At 38.3% G+C, this 20,268-nt stretch overlaps 3 protein-coding genes across 12 annotated transcripts in view; 1 reads left to right on the forward strand and 2 right to left on the reverse strand.

Annotated features, from left to right (window-relative positions):
* LOC149569361 (uncharacterized) overlaps positions 1–20,268 on the forward strand; it is a 99,805-nt gene that overhangs the window by 21,372 nt on the left and 58,165 nt on the right. The gene's annotated exons all lie outside the window — the stretch shown is intronic.
* On the reverse strand, positions 15,167–17,264 carry LOC149569362 (uncharacterized). Its single transcript, XM_089822069.1, has 5 exons — positions 17,133–17,264; positions 16,620–17,017; positions 16,278–16,501; positions 15,965–16,152; positions 15,167–15,858 (listed from the first exon to the last, which is right to left on the reverse strand). Exons 1-5 carry the CDS (start codon positions 17,215–17,217, stop codon positions 15,242–15,244), a joined length of 1,512 nt encoding a protein of 503 aa, XP_089678195.1. The 5' UTR covers positions 17,218–17,264; the 3' UTR covers positions 15,167–15,241.
* LOC149569363 (uncharacterized) lies at positions 17,312–18,352 on the reverse strand. Its single transcript, XM_089822070.1, has 2 exons — positions 17,597–18,352; positions 17,312–17,431 (listed from the first exon to the last, which is right to left on the reverse strand). The coding sequence occupies exons 1-2, from the start codon at positions 18,334–18,336 to the stop codon at positions 17,383–17,385; spliced, it is 789 nt and encodes a 262-aa protein (XP_089678196.1). The 5' UTR covers positions 18,337–18,352; the 3' UTR covers positions 17,312–17,382.

Raw genomic sequence — 20,268 nt, forward strand, 5'->3', positions numbered from 1 at the left:
ATTCAGTCTGTTTCACAAGATACATCTGAAAATCCAAAAGGATGGGCTACTTCATTTTATGATTTATCTTGCCTACAAATGTAAAATAGTTCACAAACTCCATTTCACAACAAACAAAGAAAATTGATGCTATCTATTGATAAACAATTCCCAGTTGTATCTTCTTCCATGTAGGAAATGAAAAGCATAGAAGCTGAAGATTAATGGGTGCCTTCATAGTGTCCAAGACCCTAAAACAATGGACTTACAAAAACTGGGACTCATTGGTAACAACTGACATGCTGATAATGGACAAGAAATAATTCATGGAAATCTTCTCCGGAACGGATAAAAAACTTGTATGTTTAATGTCAAAAAATTTGCATTATTTATGAAGTTTTGGTCCCATCCCTTCAACACCATGTTGTCTAGTCTAGGTCTGCCATCCTCTCCTACCAAGTGAATACTAGCAAGAATTCTCTCTCAAATCTTTGAGAACCGTATAGGATAATGCCTTACTTCCTTTGAGTTTCCATATACCTATGCAAGAATCTATGGGAATGCTGATTTGGATAAACTCTTTCCATATAGACTTCTACTTGAAATATGTGGCATTTAATCGGAACATCTAATTGATTATGAAAACATCTTCAATTGTTGATTCTACTTAGAGAATGGAAACTCGATATATTGTTTCCCAAAGCAAATAGAGACAAGCACCCAAAAGACAAAAGAGGATGAAAGATCCAACATCTGGAAACAAGCTAGAACCAGGGGACAAATAGTGACATAGTTGCAGATGGAGGGTTCGGTTAAGAGCTATCTGTTTACACAACCTACCCAAAAGACAAAAGAGAATGAAAGATCCAACATCTAGAAACAAGCTAGAACCATGGGACAAATAGTGACATAGTTGCAGATGGAGGGCCCGGTTAAGAAATATCTGTTTACATAACCTAGTACAAGTTTATTCACAATTATCTTAAAAAACATAGAAATAATGGACAATGGAATTAAAATGAAATATAGGAGAGATTGCATCACAGATCTAACCTCTGGGGCTTAGAGCCAAATTTGGCCTTATTCTTGACTTATAGTAAAAGACAAGCACAAAACATGTGTGTAGAGTCAAATATTATCACTTTCATCTTTCCTTAGTTGATCTTTTCTTGCATTCTTTTGAACTGTTTGCTTCTTCATAATGCCTGCTGCTCTCTTTCTAAGCTGCCCATTTTGGATAGTTAACCACATTTATATAGCTAGGATTGATTCATTAAGTTGATGCCTTCCCAAAACATAGTACATTGTCTCATGTGTCATAGGATAAGAACCATGGAACTGATATAAACTGTCATGTCCCCTTTTTAGCGACACAATTCCTACAGTAGATTTGCCTATCATCGACTCTCGTAGGCAAATGATTTTGGAGAGAGAGTCATCTCGCCGCCAGAAGATTGCATTTTGCTACATCCAGTAAATGAGGCCTACATGTTCTAATGATGAATTAAGATTGCACTTTTAATTTAATAAAGTTATTTAATTTTTATAAAGTTATTTGATAATAAAAGTGCATTATAATAAGATATTATAAAAGACGATTCTAGAAGCTTCCAGTGACTTCTCAAAAAAGTGAATAAATAGAGGACAAGAGGCACCCATTTGCACAAGCGGTTTGTGGATTCTACTTCTATTTCAGTTGGAGCAATTTGTAGTCATTTGGTCTGCAAATTCTCAATTTATCTTTGGGAACGAAAACTCCCATTGATAAGCAATTTTGAGGGTGTGGAATATCACCCGAATTATTGCAAAAAAATTGGAGGTGACATTACAGTCATTTCATCGGGGCGGAAATCTGTGGCCTAAGGCCAAATTGGAAACTCTTGCATTTTTGATTGTCCGAGACGAGCTAATTACCATCCACCGAATTATTGAAGAAAACTGGCGAAATTCGGGTCAGGGCTTGGATGGTCTGCTACACAAGATTGAGCGCTTTATTTTAATGAACCAGCGGCTACTTCAGGATTCCATTTTCGACCCAGTCTGGGAACCCATTGTCTTCGGCAGAGATCCAAGGGCAGATAGTGTGTAGAGACGCACTAACTACAAAGTGCTTCCAGTCGGGTATTTATTCACACAGGCGGCATACTGCAACTTCATAGCTTGGCTACCCGCTCTAGCATTGGGAAATTCGTCAGCAATTACACACATTGCCTCGGCAGAAGTAACAATAACCTTCCCATTAGCCAGGACGCCCGATAAGAGGGCCACGAAAAATAATAGATATATCGCAGTGGTAATCGGATTAACCCAGATTCGTGGGTTCCAACTGCAACACGGTGGGAATTCAGGGCAGTCGACATTTCAATTAAATTAAAGTTCCGTGTGGCAACTTGGGACAAATTTCCAGATTGTGAAGAGCAAAATCGCATCCATCAGCAGCAATTCAAATAGGCGGAATCCATGGAAGCAAGGAATTTTCAGGTTCTTGACGTTGTTTCTTTTATTTGAAAACTAAGTCATTCAGACATTATTATGCATTTGTTACAAATATTGTAAGACCAGTAACGAAATTGAGTAAATACTGTTGGTATTACCATTGCAAGCACATTCAGTGAATTAAATTAAGACACTTTTTTATTTAATAGTCTGGGCAAATTTATAGAACACTATCTTTATAGTGCAGTTTTAGTTTTACAAAATAAGTGTTTTTACAAATTGTCCTAGTTTAAGCATTGGCTCTTTAGTGACTTTAATAGTTAGGGTCATCTCAGTGGTATCAGAGCAGTGTTCCTGCCATCCTGTTGGGTAAAACATCTTATGCAACCTTATTCCAGATATTATATTCGCAGAAGAGCAACACTTAAGGGCAAATCGAAATTCAGAGATATGGGTGAGAGACAGTCGCAAAGTCCACCTAGATTTCCCAGAGTTGATGATGATGAAACCAGAGAGTTTTACAGAATCATGACTACGGGACAGCAAGAAATAGCTCAGTGACTACAAGCATTGACTACCATAATGGAGAGAGTTGTTCAGCCCAGGATTCATGAACATGGTAGAGGTACACCTGATCATGATAATAGAAGTGTGGCAGGCTCACAGGGTGCTCCTAGGTGCAGATCATGGACAGCAAATAGGCCTACTCGTCCCACCTTCCTAAGGGAAGAGGCTCAAGAGATAGGAGAAGACGATTTGCCGGATGATTTTCAGGATGATCTCAGAGCTGCTACTGCAGAATGGTAGGCATTACCACCACATGTGCGTGAATTATTAAATTTTGATCGCTATCTGAACCAAAGGAGAGAGCATATGAGGAGTAGCTGTCAGAATAGGAGGCCTAGAGGAGGTCATGATAGCGAGTTGTAGCGAGCTGTTGGCAAACTCACTTTACCATCTTTCGATGGTAGTGGTCAGATGACAGCACAGGCATGGATTCATAAGTTGGACACCTTCCTAGCATTAAGGCCTATGTCTGAGATAGATGCCATCAGGTACGCCACCTTGCACTTGGAAGGCACAGCTCATGATTGGTGGTCACATGGGATGGTTACTTCGCAGCACAATCAGGTGACATCCTACCAAGACTTTGTGGATAGATTGGTTGAGCGTTTTGATAAGAAGGATCCAGAGATTTATTTTCGCGACCTTGCACAGTTGAGACAGTCAGGCAATTTGGAGGTTTATATCAGTGAATTCCAGAGGTTGTCAGTTATGGTACAGGATGTGTCTGAGAGACGGCTAGTTATCTTATTCACAGAAGGATTGTTTGAACCCCTCAAGGGGTGGATTAAGGCATTTGATCCACCAACACTTCAGGAGGCTATGAGGAAAGCACGGAGTATGGAGTTTACAACACCTGCTAGCAGGTTCACTTCTAGAAGTACTACTTCTTTCAGAGACAATAAGAAGTTTGATAAGAATAAAGGAAAGAACATTGATAACAAAGGAAAAAGTACTACACCCTTGGATGCAGAAGCATTAAACGACTTGCGCAGGAAGAAACTATGCTTTTATTGCAAAGGACCATATGACAGGGACCATGATTGTCCTTTGAGACCTAAGGGAAAGGCCAATAGGGTTATGTGGGCATATTACGAAGGGTCAGATTCCGACAATACAGCAAATGAGGATGATCACAGTAATTCGGAGCCTGAGGAAGAAATAGGAAGTTCAGAGCAAAAAGAGGAATCTGAGCTACATTTACAATAGGGGCATTTGTCTAGTATTCAGCAGGTTGGATCCTTTAGGCTACGTGGTGTTCTAGCAGGACAGAAGGTGATAACATTGGTTGATACTGGTGCCACGCACAACTTCATTGATGCACGTTTGGTTGAGCGCTGTGGTATTAAGACAGAGGAGTTTGAGGGTCTCCGAGTACAGGTTGCTGATGGATACACTCTTAAGTGTAATAGAATGGTTAGAGACATGCCTTTACGCCTGAATAATTATGAGTTTAAAGCAGATTACCATGTGGTCAATATGGGCGACTTGGATATCGTTTTGGGCATGACATGGTTACGTTTATTGGGTGAGGTCACTTTCCGCCTCAAGGACATGGAGATCAAGTTTGAGGTAGATGGGAAGCAGCATGTGTTGAGAGCTATTAGGAATAGTGACATCCGAACCATTTCTCTCAGGCGATTGGAAAGATTGGTGAGGCATAATGATATTGAATGGGCAGCCATGTGTACTCTCATGCCCACAAAGGAGGAACAACAAAGGACAGAATATCATCCAGAAATCTAGATATTGAGGGAAAAGTATAGTAAGGTTTTCAACGATATTCCACCTGGTACACCACCTGATAGAGGGATTGAGCATATCATCGAATTAGAAGAGGGTGCTAAACCAGTTATGATTACTCCATACAGGCATCCAAAGAGGCTCAAAGATGAAATAGAAAAAAACATCAAGGAACTTCTTGCAATGGGACACATTAGACCTAGTAAGTCTCCATTTGCTTCTTCAGTAGTTTTGGTAAAGAAGAAAGATGGTTCACTTCGGATGTGCATTGATTACAGAGTGCTGAATAAGAAAACCATTAAGAATAGATATCCTATTCCACGGATTGATGAGCTAATAGATGAACTACATGGGGCATGCTACTTTAGTAAGATAGACTTGAGATCCGGTTACCACCAGATTAGAGTCAGAGAATAGGACATAGAAAAGACTGCCTTCAGATGTCATTGTGGGCACTTTGAATTTGTAGTGATGCCATTTGGGTTGACCAATGCACCAGCTACTTTCCAATCCACCATGAATAAGGTCTTCCATCATCAGTTGAGGAAGTTTGTGTTGGTTTTCTTTGATGATATCTTGGTATACAGTCGGACATGGCGTGAGCATATGGAGCATTTAGAGACAGTATTGAATACCTTGCAGGAAGAGTCCTTGTATGCCAAAGAGTCCAAATGTGATTTGGGCATGACCGAGTTATTATACTTAGGTCATATTATCAGTAGAGAAGGAGTACAGATGGATTCTGATAAGATTCGTGCTATTGTGGAGTGGCCTATTCCTGAGAACTTGACCCAGTTGAGAGGATTTCTTGGTTTATGTGGCTTCTATCGCAAATTTGTTTGCGGATATTCGTGACATGCAGCTCCTATGACAGATTTGCTAAAAAAGGGAGCTTTTGTTTGGACAGCAAAGGCACAGGTTTGTTTTGACAGATATAAGGAGATCATGACTTCATGTTCGGTACTAGCATTGCCCGATTTCTCAAAGCCATTTGAACTCCGGTGTGATGCCTCAGGAGATGGTATTGGGGCTGTCTTGATGCAGGACAAACACCCTATTGCATATGAGAGCAGGAAACTCCATGGGCCAGAAAGATCATTCAGCATTTATGATAAGGAGATGTTAGCTATCATGCACGCATTAGCTAAATTCAGGCAGTATCTAGTAGGTGGTAAGTTTTGTATAAAAACTAACCACAACAGTTTGAGACATTTCCTTGGATAGAGAGATCTCAATGATAGACAACATAAATGGGTGAGTAAGCTACAGGCATACGACTTTGATATATCATACGTTAGGGGAACTCAGAATGTGGTAGCAGACGCCTTGTCACGCAGGCCACATCTTAGTGCGATGGTTGAGATCTCTGAGGATTGGAAGCATTTGATTGTTGCAGAATATGCTAGAGACTCTTGGACATCTGGGATAGTTGATGGGACAATTGTTGATACCAGGTATTCACTTGTGGATGACTTGATCATTTACAAGAGCAGGATCTTTTTAGTCCCAGGATCGAAGGTGAAACGGTCTATTATGTGGGCTCTTCATGATTCACCCATAGCTGGTCATCCCGGGTACTTTAAAACATATAGACAGGTGCAGGAACGGTTTACATGGAAAGGACTCAAGACGGATGTATTGCAGTATGTTCGTGAGTGTCCTGTCTGTCAGCAGAATAAACAAGAGCACACCTTCCTAGCAGGACTCCTACAACCACTTCCCATTCCAAATCAAAAGTGGGAATGCATATCCATGGATTTCATTACAGGGTTGCCCAAGGCACAGGGACGCGATTGCATTTATGTGGTGGTGGATAGACTAACGAAATATGCTCACTTCTTTCCCATCACCACTACTTATACAGCAGTACAGGTAGCTGAGGTATTCTTTAGAGAGGTTTTCAGGTTACATGGGATACCACGCAGTGTTGTTAGTGACAGGGATAGTAGATTCTTGAGTCATTTTTGGCGGGAGGTGTTTCGATTATGTGGCACTGAGCTCACACCCAGTACTAGTTATCATCCGCAGACTAATGGACAAACGGAAATAATGAACAAGTGGGTGGAAGGCTACTTGAGAAATTATGTGGCTGATCAACAGAAGGCATGGGTAAGATGGATTTACTTGTGTGAGTATTGTTACAATACCACTTTTCACATGTCTATTTAGATGACACCTTTCCGAGCATTATATGGGTATGATGCACCAAGCTTTATTGACTTGCTGATGGGTGATGTTCGGGTTCCACGAGCCGGGGGTTTGATTCAAGAGAGTAAAGACATTATTAATGCTCTCCGGGATAACATAGTTTGGGCACAGAATCAGTATAAGCAATATGCAGATCAGAAGAGAACTGAGAGAAGCTTTGAGGTTGGTGACATGGTTTACCTCATGCTTCAGCCTTTTCGGCAATCTACTCTCAAAAAAGGTGGGTCAGAAAAGCTTAAGCCTAGGTATTATGGGCCTTTCAGGATCACCAGGCGGATAGGGGAATTGGGTTATGAGCTTGAGCTTCCCGCAGATAGCAAAGTGTACAATGTGTTCCATGTGTCGCGTCTCAAAAAGGCGTTGGGACAAAATGTGGTACCTTCCACGGTGTTACCTCCCTTGGATGATGAAGGGAAATTGATCTTAGTACCGGAATTCATTTTGGAAACTAGGGAAAAGCAGCTCCGTAGAAGGGTGATCAGAGAATATTTGGTTAAATGGAGAGATCTACTAGTTGAAGATGCCACTTGGGAAAATGAAACAATTTTGCAGCATCCAGCTTTGAGATTGCTTGAGGGCAAGCAATTTCAGGAAGGGCGGACTGTCATGTCCCCTTTTTAGCGACACAATTCCTATAGTAGATTTGCCTATCATCGACTCTCGTAGGCAAATGATTTTGGACAGAGAGTCATCTCGCTGCCAGAAGATTGCATTTTGCTACATCCAGTAAATGGGGCCTACATGTTCTAATGATGAATTAAGATTGCACTTTTAATTTAATAAAGTTATTTAATTTTTATAAAGTTATTTGATAATAAAAGTGCATTATAATAAGATATTATAAAAGACGATTCTGGAAGCTTCCAGTGACTTCTCAAAAAAGTGAATAAATAGAGGACAAGAGGCACCCATTTGCACAAGCGGTTTGTGGATTCTACTTCTATTTCAGTTGGAGCAATTTGTAGTCATTTGGTCTGCAAATTCTCAATTTATCTTTGGGAACGAAAACTCCCATTGATAAGCAATTTTGAGGGTGTGGAATATCACCCGAATTATTGCAAAAAAACTGGAGGTGACATTACAGTCATTTCATCGGGGCAGAAATCTGTGGCCTAAGGCCAAATTGGAAACTTTTGCATTTTTGATTGTCCGAGACGAGCTAATTACCATCCACCGAATTATTGAAGAAAACTGGCGAAATTCGGGTCAGAGCTTGGATGGTCTGCTACACAAGATTGAGCGCTTTATTTTAATGAACCGGCGGCTACTTCAGGATTCCATTTTCGACCCAGTCTGGGAACCCATTGTCTTCGGCAGAGATCCAAGGGCAGATAGTGTGTAGAGACGCACTAACTACAAAGTGCTTCCAGTCGGGTATTTATTCACACAGGCGGCATACTGCAACTTCATAGCTCGGCTACCCGCTCCAGCATTGGGAAATTCGTCAGCAATTACACACATTGCCTCGGCAGAAGTAACAATAACCTTCCCATCAGTCAGGACGCCCGATAAGAGGGCCACGAAAAAAAATAGATATATCGCAGTGGTAATCGGATTAACCCAGATTCGTGGGTTCCAATTGCAACACGGTGGGAATTCAGGGCAGTTGACATTTCAATTAAATTAAAGTTCCGTGTGGCAACTTGGGACGAATTTCCAGATTGTGAAGAGCGGAATCGCATCCATCAGCAGCAATTCAAACAGGCGGAATCCATGGAAGCAAGGAATTTTCAGGTTCTTGATGTTTCTTTTATTTGAAAACTAAGTCATTCAGACATTATTATGCATTTGTTACAAATATTGTAAGACCAGTAACGGAATTGAGTAAATATTGTTGGTATTACCATTGCAAGCACATTCAGTGAATTAAATTAAGACAGTTTTTTATTTAATAGTCTGGGCAAATTTATAGAACACTATCTTTATAGTGCAGTTTCAGTTTTACAAAATAAGTGTTTTTACGAATTGTCCCAGTTTAAGCATTGGCTCTTTAGTGACTTTAATAGTTAGGGTCATCTCATAAACCTTAGTTACTGGTTCGAGTTTGATTCCAAGTTCAAGTTTGAAGAACTGGTTTGCCGGTATGGCAAAATCTAGGAAATGGGTTTGGGTTCATTCATACAAAAACATGTAAAATTTATAAAAAATTATACATATATATGTGTCTATATGTATGTATTTACACACACACACACATATTTATGAAGCCTTAGAAGCATAAGTTAAAATTAGAATGTGTCATAGTATCTAAGTTGCTGGTTCGGATTCCAGTATGGATGCGAGTTCGAGATTTGGGTTCGAAATTCATGTAAATTTTTTTGGACTTGGGTTTGGATTTGTTTTGGGTTCATCCGTACAAAAACATATGTTTTTAAAAAATATGTATGTGTGTATATATATGCAACAAAAAATAAATCCATACTCGGATCTGCTAATGGTAAAGGAACATAGCAAAATATACCACCAAATCTATGTTTCAGTTCAATAGGACATTAATTGCATCATTTAGCACTATATACAACTTGATACACTTGCTAGGTCACATGCATGGAACATATTTCCATATCATGGGGACAGTTTGAGAATGAAAGGAATTGTTAAAAGATAATTGCAGTTATCTGAATTTTTATTTTGTATTGGTTAGAGCATTTCTAACCAGGCTATATCAAAAGGTGATACAAATTTGAAGTCCCGGATTCAAACATATCACATCTTTTTAAAGACATTCCTCTATGATCGTCAATTTAAAAGTCACCTATTTTCAGTTTGGATTTCCTTTATAAGAAAGTTTTCATTTTCAAACACAAATGCATAAATGACATATAAACATCTTCTATGGTCTTTTTAGTGGTCACAATAGGGTTGAGAGGCCAAAAAAACACTTTAAAAAGTCTAAAAAAGTGTTCTGAGACCAAATTCAGCCCAGGTCTAGACAATAAATTCTTCAAAGTTCGCTGCAAATTCTGCCTAGGTTCCTTTGACAGAATTTGCAGCAAATTCGCAGCTTTGCAAGAGAATTTGACTAGGACTAGACTTTGTACAGAATTGAACCAGACTTTGAGGGTTGCTGGAGAGAATTTGGTAACTTAGCATAGTATGATAAAATCATATGATTTAATCATTTAAACCGTAGTTGAAAAACTCAGTTTTGGCAATATCTCAGCTGCCCCCAAAAAATTGAAAATCTCGGAATCGACAAAAACTCGGCAATAAATCAGTACTTTTATTGAACATTCAAAAATATACAATTTTGTAGAATATTCTTAAAACACACATATACTAACATATAATGATTTGAGATATCCACCATACATTAATCAAAGTGAAGAAATAGGTGGACTTTGAGGACCTAGCTGATAAACAACCAATTATAATTAAAAAGCGTCAAATAAGTCACAATTTAATATTTTATAAATTTTTTAAAATACTATTATAAATCTACTAAGATCTATTATAAATCTATTAAAATCTATTATAAATGTATTAATATATATTATAAATCTATTACAGTATTACTATTAAATATATCAATTATAAATCATTTTAAAAATGCAGTCAATACTATTATTATTATATATAATAATTAAAATTGTTAAATAAAACATGTTTTCAAATTCATAATACACTCTAAATAGCAAATTATTTACTACATTTTATTGATTTATTTTTTATCAAAATAAAATAATAAATTATTTAATACATTTTTGTTTTATAAATTATTTAATACATTTTTGTTTTTATAAAATGAATTAAGTTTTAAATTTTTAAAAAAATCAAATTTATTACAATTACAAAAAGAACATTACAAAATAAAATTTAAAAATACTTGAAAGTCGATGGCACGATGCAAACAAGTTCAATGGCACAATGGAGGCAAGTTAGTTGTGAATGCTCGCCGAATTCAGGGAGAGGAAGACTGTTGGTGCCGAATGTCCTCACATCAAAAACTAAACCTCAAACCTAAAATTCTGATGATTTGTCAACAATTTTTTACAGGGTTTTTCTGATTTTCACGTGATATTATTGGGAAAAATTGCTGCGGTTTTTAGGTTTAATTCGGAGCCGATTTTTTGTGCATTTTTTCTGGCCTGCAAATTGTTCTGCGAAATATTGTGGGCTTGGTGAAATATCGCCTTTTTTTCGACTATGATTTAAACAACAAAAAATCATAGGCATAAACTTTAAACTTGTAATCATAACATCATGAATTGCAATCATACCATCATATATTTCAAGTTCAAGATCAAAGATTCAAAATAGTAAAATTAAATCATGATTTATAATTGCAAGTTCAACTAGTGGATTAAATTTTTATTAATTTTCATCTTCATCATCATCTTCTTCTCCTCCTCCTAGTTGTTTGGCATTAGTTGACTGAGCAACAAAGCTAAGGCCAATTGGATCAGCAATAGCAATAATAGTATTGGCATCAAAACTTTCAATTGAAAGCCAAGAAACACAAGTAAACAAGTCGGCCAACTCTACATTTACATCCCACCTCTTCATCTCCCCTTCTTTGTATTCTTTAGATAGCTCACGAACCAATCTTCCAACTCTTTGCACAAACAAACTCTTGCTCAACAACCTATTTGCTCTTGTTCAAGACAAAATAACCTACTTGCACACCACAAATGAGTGTTAGAAGCCAACATAAGCCTTTTACTTTCACTTTTTAGGGTTAAAGAACACAATATTATAAAATATGCAAAAAATGCCACTTTCCTACCGTTTGCGGGCCCCAATTCAATGCAATTTGTTGCTGGTTCGATCTGTTTCTAGCCAGTTCGCTTGGTTTTGATGCATGATGGGACCAATTCGAAGTTGGGGACAAAAAATTGAACCCTATTCGAACCATATTCAAACTATACCCAAACCAGGTATCAGTTCGAACCCTGGCCTGTTCTGGAGGGCAAACTAACGAACCAAGGTAACTAAGATATAAATTGAATTTGCCTTTAATGTTTCCTTGGAAATGTTACCATAGACCATGTAAATGAACTTGAATGTTAAAAGCTAAATATGTGGCAACATTTAGGCTTCCAAACTTCATGTGGCCGCAAACTTATCATAATACCCTGCTTTGTCAAAATAAACATATGGACATTCATTACACCTCAATGAAGTCATTAGAATACCATGAAGACAATATCAAACTTCAGAGGTAACACAACCAAATCTTATGATAGAAGAACTAAGATGCAGTTTCAGATAGCCGTGACAAACATATGATCATTGTGGCAAAGAAAAAGAATCTTCAAAACACATACAAAGCATGAAGGCAATATTTTTAGTTGATGCAAGATTGCTTTTAAGCCTAAGATTCAATACTATCACAAACGACTTTATAGGCTCAACTATTAAGGGTACAACAAATTGATAGACTTTGTGAATCCCCAAGTGGTTTCAAATTTGAATTTAAATACTAGTAACCAATGTTACATTGGTGCAGGGGGACGAGTTTTGGGTGCAGGAAAAAAAAGGGCCTTAATTTGGGAATGATGGGGGGATGGCGGGGGTGCCACAGCAAGGTGTGGAGGGGGGGGGGGGAAGGGGGGTGGCGTTGCATAGTATACATATATGACTGAAAATGCTAATTATGAAATGATACTTCAATATAACATACCAAATATAGTTGAATATAGAAAATTGAAATGCGATTCACGAAACAATTGTTCAAACTTGAAAATTGAAACTTCATAACCATTACCAATGACCATTGAATGTAGTAAAATTATAAATACTAAAACTTTTAAACATAATAATGATGATAAATGAAAAATAAAAACCATATATAGTATGGTGTACTATGTAAGTCAACCAGTGACTATCAAATTATTAGATTACAAAGATGAAAGATTCAAAATTCATTGTTCAAATATGAATAAAAAAAGTTCTCATACTTAAAAAAATGATAAAAAACAAAAGCAAAAGAACTTTTTATTTTTACCCTTCATGCAACATGTTGGCCGCACCCCTCGTGCACCTTGGGCGCACCTCGCATGCACCCCTATACCTGGGACGCACCTGTGTCCCTGCGTCCCACCCGGGTGCTCCGATCGGTGTGGCCGTGGTGCGGCAGTGTTTTGGCCATGGTGGGGGTACTCGGGTGCACAAAGTACCTGCACCGGGGATGTATGCGCACCCGGTGCTTGGGGTTTTTGACCCGGGTGTGCGCACTCGGGTAACACTGCTAATAACTCAATGTCTTCATGTCTGAATGTGAAATCTCAGTTGTAAACCTATATAAAGGGATAGGATCCAAATTTATAAGCAATTATTAAGACCAATACACTTTAATCTAGTCTTATACTAACTCATAGGAATGTACAATAGTTAGTTCTTACTGTTTGCTCAATAAGGCATCTAAGACAATTAGAGCAAATCATAGGAAAACTGAAATATGACAAGATACTCTCACATGATCCAATATATACAAATTGTCTTTAACTCTAGGACAAAGTTTAAACTTTAAGCAAAGTCGAAATTCTAATATGATTTAGTAAATAGAATGAATGGGTTTGATAGGAATTCTTGATTAATATGGTTTAAGAAAAGGATGTTATGGTGTAATAACCAAAGGATGTGATGGTCTAGTAACTAAATCACAGGTCTTGAAGAGCCTTAACAAACCAATGTTATGAATTGGTGCATTTATAAAGAGGCATGAGACATATCTTGCGAAATGCAACCTATCCCTTCGGTATTTCAGGACATACAACCTATGCCTCTAGGCTTTGTATGCCATACTTTCCATATATTCAATCGAATATGCCTCTCCATATACCCCCTCTTGCTCCTTTACATGTTGTTCCAATAATGTCTGCAGTTGGAAGTAGTGAAAATGCAGCTGCCGGGCCTTCAAATGAGCTACAAAAGATAAAGAGTAGTCAACAAAGGATAGAAACTATCTTACAGACATTGGAAAATAAATTGACCAGCATTAAAAAACAGGAGTATCAAGGTCTGAGGCCAGCGTTTCAACAATACAACCAACAGCAAGGAGCAAATTAGACATATCAAGACCAAGGGTTTAATCAACAATATCAACAGGGTAGGCAGCCATATCAAGGAAATTACCAAGGACAGTGACAAAATGTTAATCAAAAGCCATTTCAACCATATAATCCAGTACCACTCAATGCAGCGAATCCGATCAAAGATATTGTTCCATCTTAGAATAATCTTGCAGCAGATAATGAATGACAGTATCCATGTAATCAAGCACATAATCAGTCAACCTGCTTAAATAGAGCAATCAATCGGGCGCTCATGGTCCAAAATGTTGCAAGTTCACAGCTTGATAAATCTACTACTGTACCTGAACATCAACAAAATGCCCATCCCAATGAGATGACATTCCTAAATTGGCAAGGTGAAGAGTTTTGTGGCGTGAATGGTGATCTAGCAGTTATAACATATGCTCGAGCAAAGAAAGGAGTTCTAGAAGTAGAGGAAATAGTCAGTAAAGATAAAGAGCTTGCAACTGCATGACCATCACTCACGAAAGGTCAAAGTATCCCACAAAAGTCCTCAACTCAGCCAACCAACAATCAGCTTTACAAAGATGCAGATCCGGCTGCTACTAAGATACACCAGAAGGTGCATTCAGCTATGCCCTACAGCATTGTGGACATCATGAAAAAGATGAATGTGTCAATGACTGTGGGATTCCCTATTCATTCCTAGGCAAGCTGAAATTTTGAAGAAAGTGTTGAGTGTTGAAGATACACAAGAGCAAGCTGTTGGTGATCGTGAGAAGGTGGTCATGACTAACATTGATCAAGTGAAAGATGCGGACAACAAACCAAATAATACAGTTCAAGGTAAGAATGTGAGACCACCTCCATCCTATGTTTCATTAATTATTGGGAAGAACTTAGTGCATAATTATATGGTTGATAGCATAGATGTAAAAATCGCCTGAGGAGATCAATCGCCTAGGCCTGAAAAAGTTTAATCGGGAAAAATCGGGAAAAATCGAGAAAAAATCGGGGAAAAAATCGGGAACTAAAAAACCACTAAATTTTAATAAAAAAATGCGATTTTTTTACAGAATTCAATGTTTTTTTGCATCTAATGACTTAATTACTAACAATACATAAGAAACAATCATGTTTAGATATATATCAATGCAAAAAGAGTTATTAATTGGTAAATTACTAACAAGTAAGTAGTGACAAGTTGTCAATTACTAACAACTAACAAGTTCACAACACATGAGAAGTATTCCCATAAATAAAGTGTCAAATGTAAAGAGTTCAAATAAGCACATCAACATGACTACAAATAAGTACAAATGTCAAATACAGGACTACATCTTCCTCTTCCCAGTCACTTTACTAGCGAGTGCGGGAGAGGGTAAAGCTCTAGAACTAGAACCCCGCAGGGTTTGTGCCCGTGTCTGTGTCTGTGCCAATGCAGGAGATGGTGTAGCTATAGAACTAGATGTCGGTATCTCCACATTCGCTGCGCGCAAGATGTCAAGGTCCTCTGCAGTAAGCTCAATGTCATCATCCTCATCATCGCCCTCCTCGATGTCATCCAAATCGATGTCATATCCAGTTCCACCCCCTTCCTCCTTCGCAGCCTCCTCCGCGGCCTCCCTCTCCAAATTGGAGATGTCCTCCTGTGTAAATAAGGGAGCCTGCTCTTGTGCCGTCCAATCATAATAAGGATCTATCTCATCCAAATCGATTGGCCCAGGCGGATCTTGTTGCGCCTTTTTCATGCGCAATTTAAGATTATATTGCACATAGACCATGTCATTCATCCTCTTTTGGGACAACCTGTTTCTCTTTTTTGTGTGGATGGCCTCAAACAAACTCCAGTTGCGCTCACAATGTGATGCGCTACAAGGCTGTGATAGGATTCTGAGAGCAAATTTTGCAAGATTTGGAGTGCTTGCACCCCAAGTGGTCCACCAAGCCACTGCATCACAAAAATTGTACAAGTTAGAAAATACTAATAGACAACAAAAAATGAAACATAAATATTAATTTAGCATTTGAGATTCAGAAGTTTGCAAATGTATTACCTGGGGTTTGTGTAAGCCTTGCTCTCTTGCAGAGAGAAGTGGAGAACACCTTGCCTCCTGTTGAAGTGAAGATCTCCTGCTCAGCGATGATTTTATCTCTTGTTTCCTCGCTGGTTACCATCTTTTCGACGCACTCACTTAGGCCTCTGATGACCTCTCCATCAGGATCTGCATATGTACCATCAGCCCTAAAACCAAAAACCAAAAACAAATAAGTCTTCCAATTTTAGTACACACCCAACACCCTACGAAAGCAAAATGAACTCAAGTCTTTGTTAACTTAAATTTGAGTAAGAATGAGCTTACAGTATACCTAAAACGTGGGCTGAGGAAATATCCTGCTGCATGAATGGGTTGGTGAAGCTGATTATTCCACCTTCTATCAATGATCTGCCAAATGGGTTCATATTTGATGCTTTCCCCCTTGTAGTAATTTTTGACAGATTCTTTGGCCTTGTCCATGGCCTCATATAGTTCACCCATTGGCGTTTGGTCTCCATCAACCAAACGCAAAACTCCGACTAAAGGCTCAGACACCTGCAATATAAATTTGAAATTAGTTGACAAGTTACAAAATTATTATTTACTTGAGTTACAAACTTAGTATGTTATAAAGTTGTAAAGTGCAAACTAAAACTTAAAGTTTTGTAGTTACCTTTACTATTTCATCAGCCTTATCTTCAAAATATTTATCAAACACAATCCGCACAACATTCTCTCCTTCACTCTTCTTTGAAAATGTGGAAGCAAGCCATTTTTTGGAAACAAACATTTGCTTCAAAGAAGCCAAATTATCGAGAATGCTTTGCAATGTCAAAAAAATCGTTGCAAACCTTGTGACGGCAGGCCTGACAATTTCTTTGCCATCAGTGTGCTCTCTCATCAGGCTAAGGACCCATGGGTGATTGTATATGTATTTTGTCACCCGCCTTGCATCCTCCACAATTGGAGTGACCCACTCAAGTTTGCCCATGTCCTCCAAAAGAAGGTCAAGGACATGTGCTGCACACGGGGTCCAAGAGAGAGTGGGGTGCCTCTGCTGTAGGAGTTTTCCTGCCAATTGTAAAAGCAAATACTAATTAGTTTCCAACTTTTCAAATATATCAAACTATTAAAAATTCTTGTTGTGAAATTCACAATGCACATGCAACATAAAATTACGGTTTACCTGCTGATACATATGCAGCAGCATTGTCTGTGATGATTTGCACCACATTTTCAATGCCAATCTCTAAGACCATATTCTCCAACATCAATGCTAATGTCTGAGCATTTTTTACCTTGTTGGAGGCATCGATTGATTTCAGGAACACCACATTATCATTACAGCAGGCCAAAAAATTAATTATGGTCCTGCTCTTCCCATCCGTCCACCCGTCAGAAAGAATGGTGCAACCAAATTTTGTCCATTCTTGTTTCTATTCCTCAACAAATGCTTTGGCCCTCTCAACAGCATTTCCAATAAGCCTACAAAAACAAAATTTAGTTATGTCTTAGATTCTTAGTAATTTAAAATTGATTTAGACTTTAGTAATCAACATTCTAATTTCTAGATAAATTAATTAAAATTTAGAACTAAGTAAAAAGTTAAAAATTAAAAGGAAATCGAGTGTAATAAAATTATTCGCTTACCTGCCACCCAACACAAAACGAGAAGGGGACTTGTACCCCTTTCCTGCAACTGTCAACCCTGTGGCCAAAGCCTCCCAATAGGGACTGTCAACAACACTAATAGGAAGGTTGTTGAAAACCCAGAAATCTGCTAGTGCATTGTCCAACTGGTCATGGACCTCCTTATTCCATCTAGTGGCCTCTAATGAAGGTTGTGCACCAGGTGTGTGCCTCGTCACAAAATAGCTCCCTATCCCAGAAGCACCTGCTGATCCTGATGGTGCGGAAGTGCTAGGAGGTGTAGGAGTGGGAGTGGGAGTGGAACTCGTGAAAGAAAAAACACCCTGTTTGCGGACACGCGGCCCACGATAAGAGCCAGCCATGCTCTCAATGGCTGCCTCCTCCTCCAGAACATCAACGAAACTGCCCTGGGTCTCTGCTATGGCTGCCCTGACATGCAATTTATTCCGCTCTCTTTGCAATTTTTTTTGCTCTCCAGCTGCGAGCAAGGCATTTGCAAACCTTTTTATTTCTTCTGTTGTATTCTCACAAGGATTTGTATCATGTTTTGAGATCCCTGCGATGTGATATTTGAACCGGTAAATGCCCCCGGATATTACTTTTTCACATCGAATGCAAATCACTTTGGTTGGTTCATCAGGTGCTTCATAGGCATATTTCCATGCTTGATCTCTCGCATTCTTTGGCCTGGTGCCAATGTAGCCTGAGGGGCATGGAGTCAATGGCCATTTGTCTGCCATTTAAAACTGCTGCGGGCTGCCTACACATACAAATTTTTAAAAAAAACTATAAATAAATTATAACAAGATCAAAATTAACAGTTAAACAAAGAATTCAAGCAACATTCCAATAACAGCACCAATAAATTGAAATCCAAATAACATTCAAACAAACTAGCTGCTAGGGTTTCAAATTTTTTTAGAAAGGGCAAATTTTTAGCATAAATTCGATCTAGAATGGAAAAAAATGCAAATGAATGCATTTAATCTTGCTTACATTCATCAAATGCATTCCTAACTAATTAGGAATGTATTTTTATCCATTTACATGCAAGAAAAAAAAATACAATCTCTTGCAAAAACAAAAAACAAAGATTCAAATCACTTACCTAGTAACGAAGAAATCGAATCAAAAGGCCTCCAAATGCACTTGATTCTGCCTATTTCTTGCCAAGAACTCCTTCTCTATCCTCTCCTCTCCAAAACACCCTAAGCAATGTAAAAACATAATGAAAAAAACGTGTTTTTTCGTCACTTTATGTGACTGCCGGGCGCGAGCGATTTTTTGCAAAAAAATCGCGATTTTTAGGCGATTAATCTGCGATTTTTTGGAAAAAATCTGCAAAAAAAAATCGCGATTTTTGGGGCGACTAAATCGCCGGCCCCAAAAAATCGCGATTTTATCTCGTATCGCCGATTAATCGGCGATACTCACATCTATGGTTGATAGTATGGCCACTTGTTCTGTAATGCCTAAACGGGTAAATCACTTAGGATTAAAGTATGAGCCCATAGAAAAGGGGGTTGTTCAATTAGATGGCACATCTATGAATTCTATAGGCCTCATAAAAGACACTAGTTTGACCTTGCATGCTTGTCCCACTTTCTCCATTCCACAAGAGATAAATGTGATATATTTGCCTCTCTATTTTGGTCTTTGCCTATCACGAGAATTTACAGCCAAGATAGGAGGTTATTTGTCATCTGATTGGTCTCACATGATTTTCCACACTAGGTATGGAACAAAAGTAACCATAAAATGTGAGTTTCTTGCAAAAGATAATATAAAACTTTATATACCTAGTGTCATGAATGCAAACTGTGTCATTTTTGAGCAAGATGAACATGATGCCCCTTGTAGTGCATAATAAAGTAATGTTGTAATTAAATCTAGTTAAACTTTTGGGAAAGGGTAGTTAGGAAGCAAGGGAATGCGTCTGTTGGTTTTCCCAACCAACGGACCATTAAATAAGAACTCTAGACTATGATTGATGTACTCATGTTTTTGGTAATCAATAAAATAATCACACTTCCTCGCCAATTGGTATTCTGGTAATGAATGTTTTGATGATTCTATTGAATCCATGTTATATTACTTTGTATATTGTGCATTGGCAACCATTCTACAAGTGAAGACAAATATAAACAAGAAGGATAAAGGGATAGCCATGGAAAAGAGAAATATAGCTGCACCTATCACTTTCAAAAGTGGGGCCAGAAGTGAATGTCATGCCTGGTGGGAGAATATGGAGGATCATCATCTTGTAAAGGAGGTGCTCTCCTTAGAGCGCAGGTAGATAAAATAATTTTCATGCCTATTTTTGACTTGAAGGAGTTTGAAGCTACATTGCGCACTATGGTGGCTAGGTATAATAAGGAAAGTCACACATCGGTAATCCAATATTCCTAGCAAACACCAACAAGTTCCTATTCTACTAACGAATTAAATGAAGTATTTGGAATTCCTGAAGGGGGACAAGAGTTGACAAAAACCCTCATGACAATAGAGGAAAAGAAGAAGTGGCTGAGGTTAATGTGTAGAAAGGACCTCACAAAACATGACTGGGAAAGCATCCTAAAGAATAGTTGGGGTTTAAAGAAAATTTTCATGGCCAATGAAGAATGGCGTTGAATTGTTGATTTGGTTAAAAGTAAACTGACAGCCAAAAGCCA

Source organism: Cupressus sempervirens, chromosome 3 (genome assembly GCF_028749045.1).
Source record: "Cupressus sempervirens isolate cs-2001-9-10 chromosome 3, ASM2874904v1, whole genome shotgun sequence".
NCBI classification, from domain to species: domain Eukaryota; kingdom Viridiplantae; phylum Streptophyta; class Pinopsida; order Cupressales; family Cupressaceae; genus Cupressus; species Cupressus sempervirens.

Bases quoted from the DNA above. Each gene is read 5' to 3' on its own strand.
- LOC149569363 (XM_089822070.1), bottom strand. From the start codon at position 18,336: ATGGCAGACAAATGGCCATTGACTCCATGCCCCTCAGGCTACATTGGC. The intron at 17,432-17,596 runs GTAAGCGAATAA...TTGTTTTTGTAG, and splicing joins CGTTTTGTGTTGGGTGGCAG to GCTTATTGGAAATGCTGTTG.
- LOC149569362 (XM_089822069.1), bottom strand. From the start codon at position 17,217: ATGTTGGAGAATATGGTCTTAGAGATTGGCATTGAAAATGTGGTGCAA. The intron at 17,018-17,132 runs GTAAACCGTAAT...TACAATTGGCAG, and splicing joins TGCTGCATATGTATCAGCAG to GAAAACTCCTACAGCAGAGG. The intron at 15,859-15,964 runs GTAATACATTTG...TTTGTGATGCAG, and splicing joins AAGGCTTACACAAACCCCAG to TGGCTTGGTGGACCACTTGG.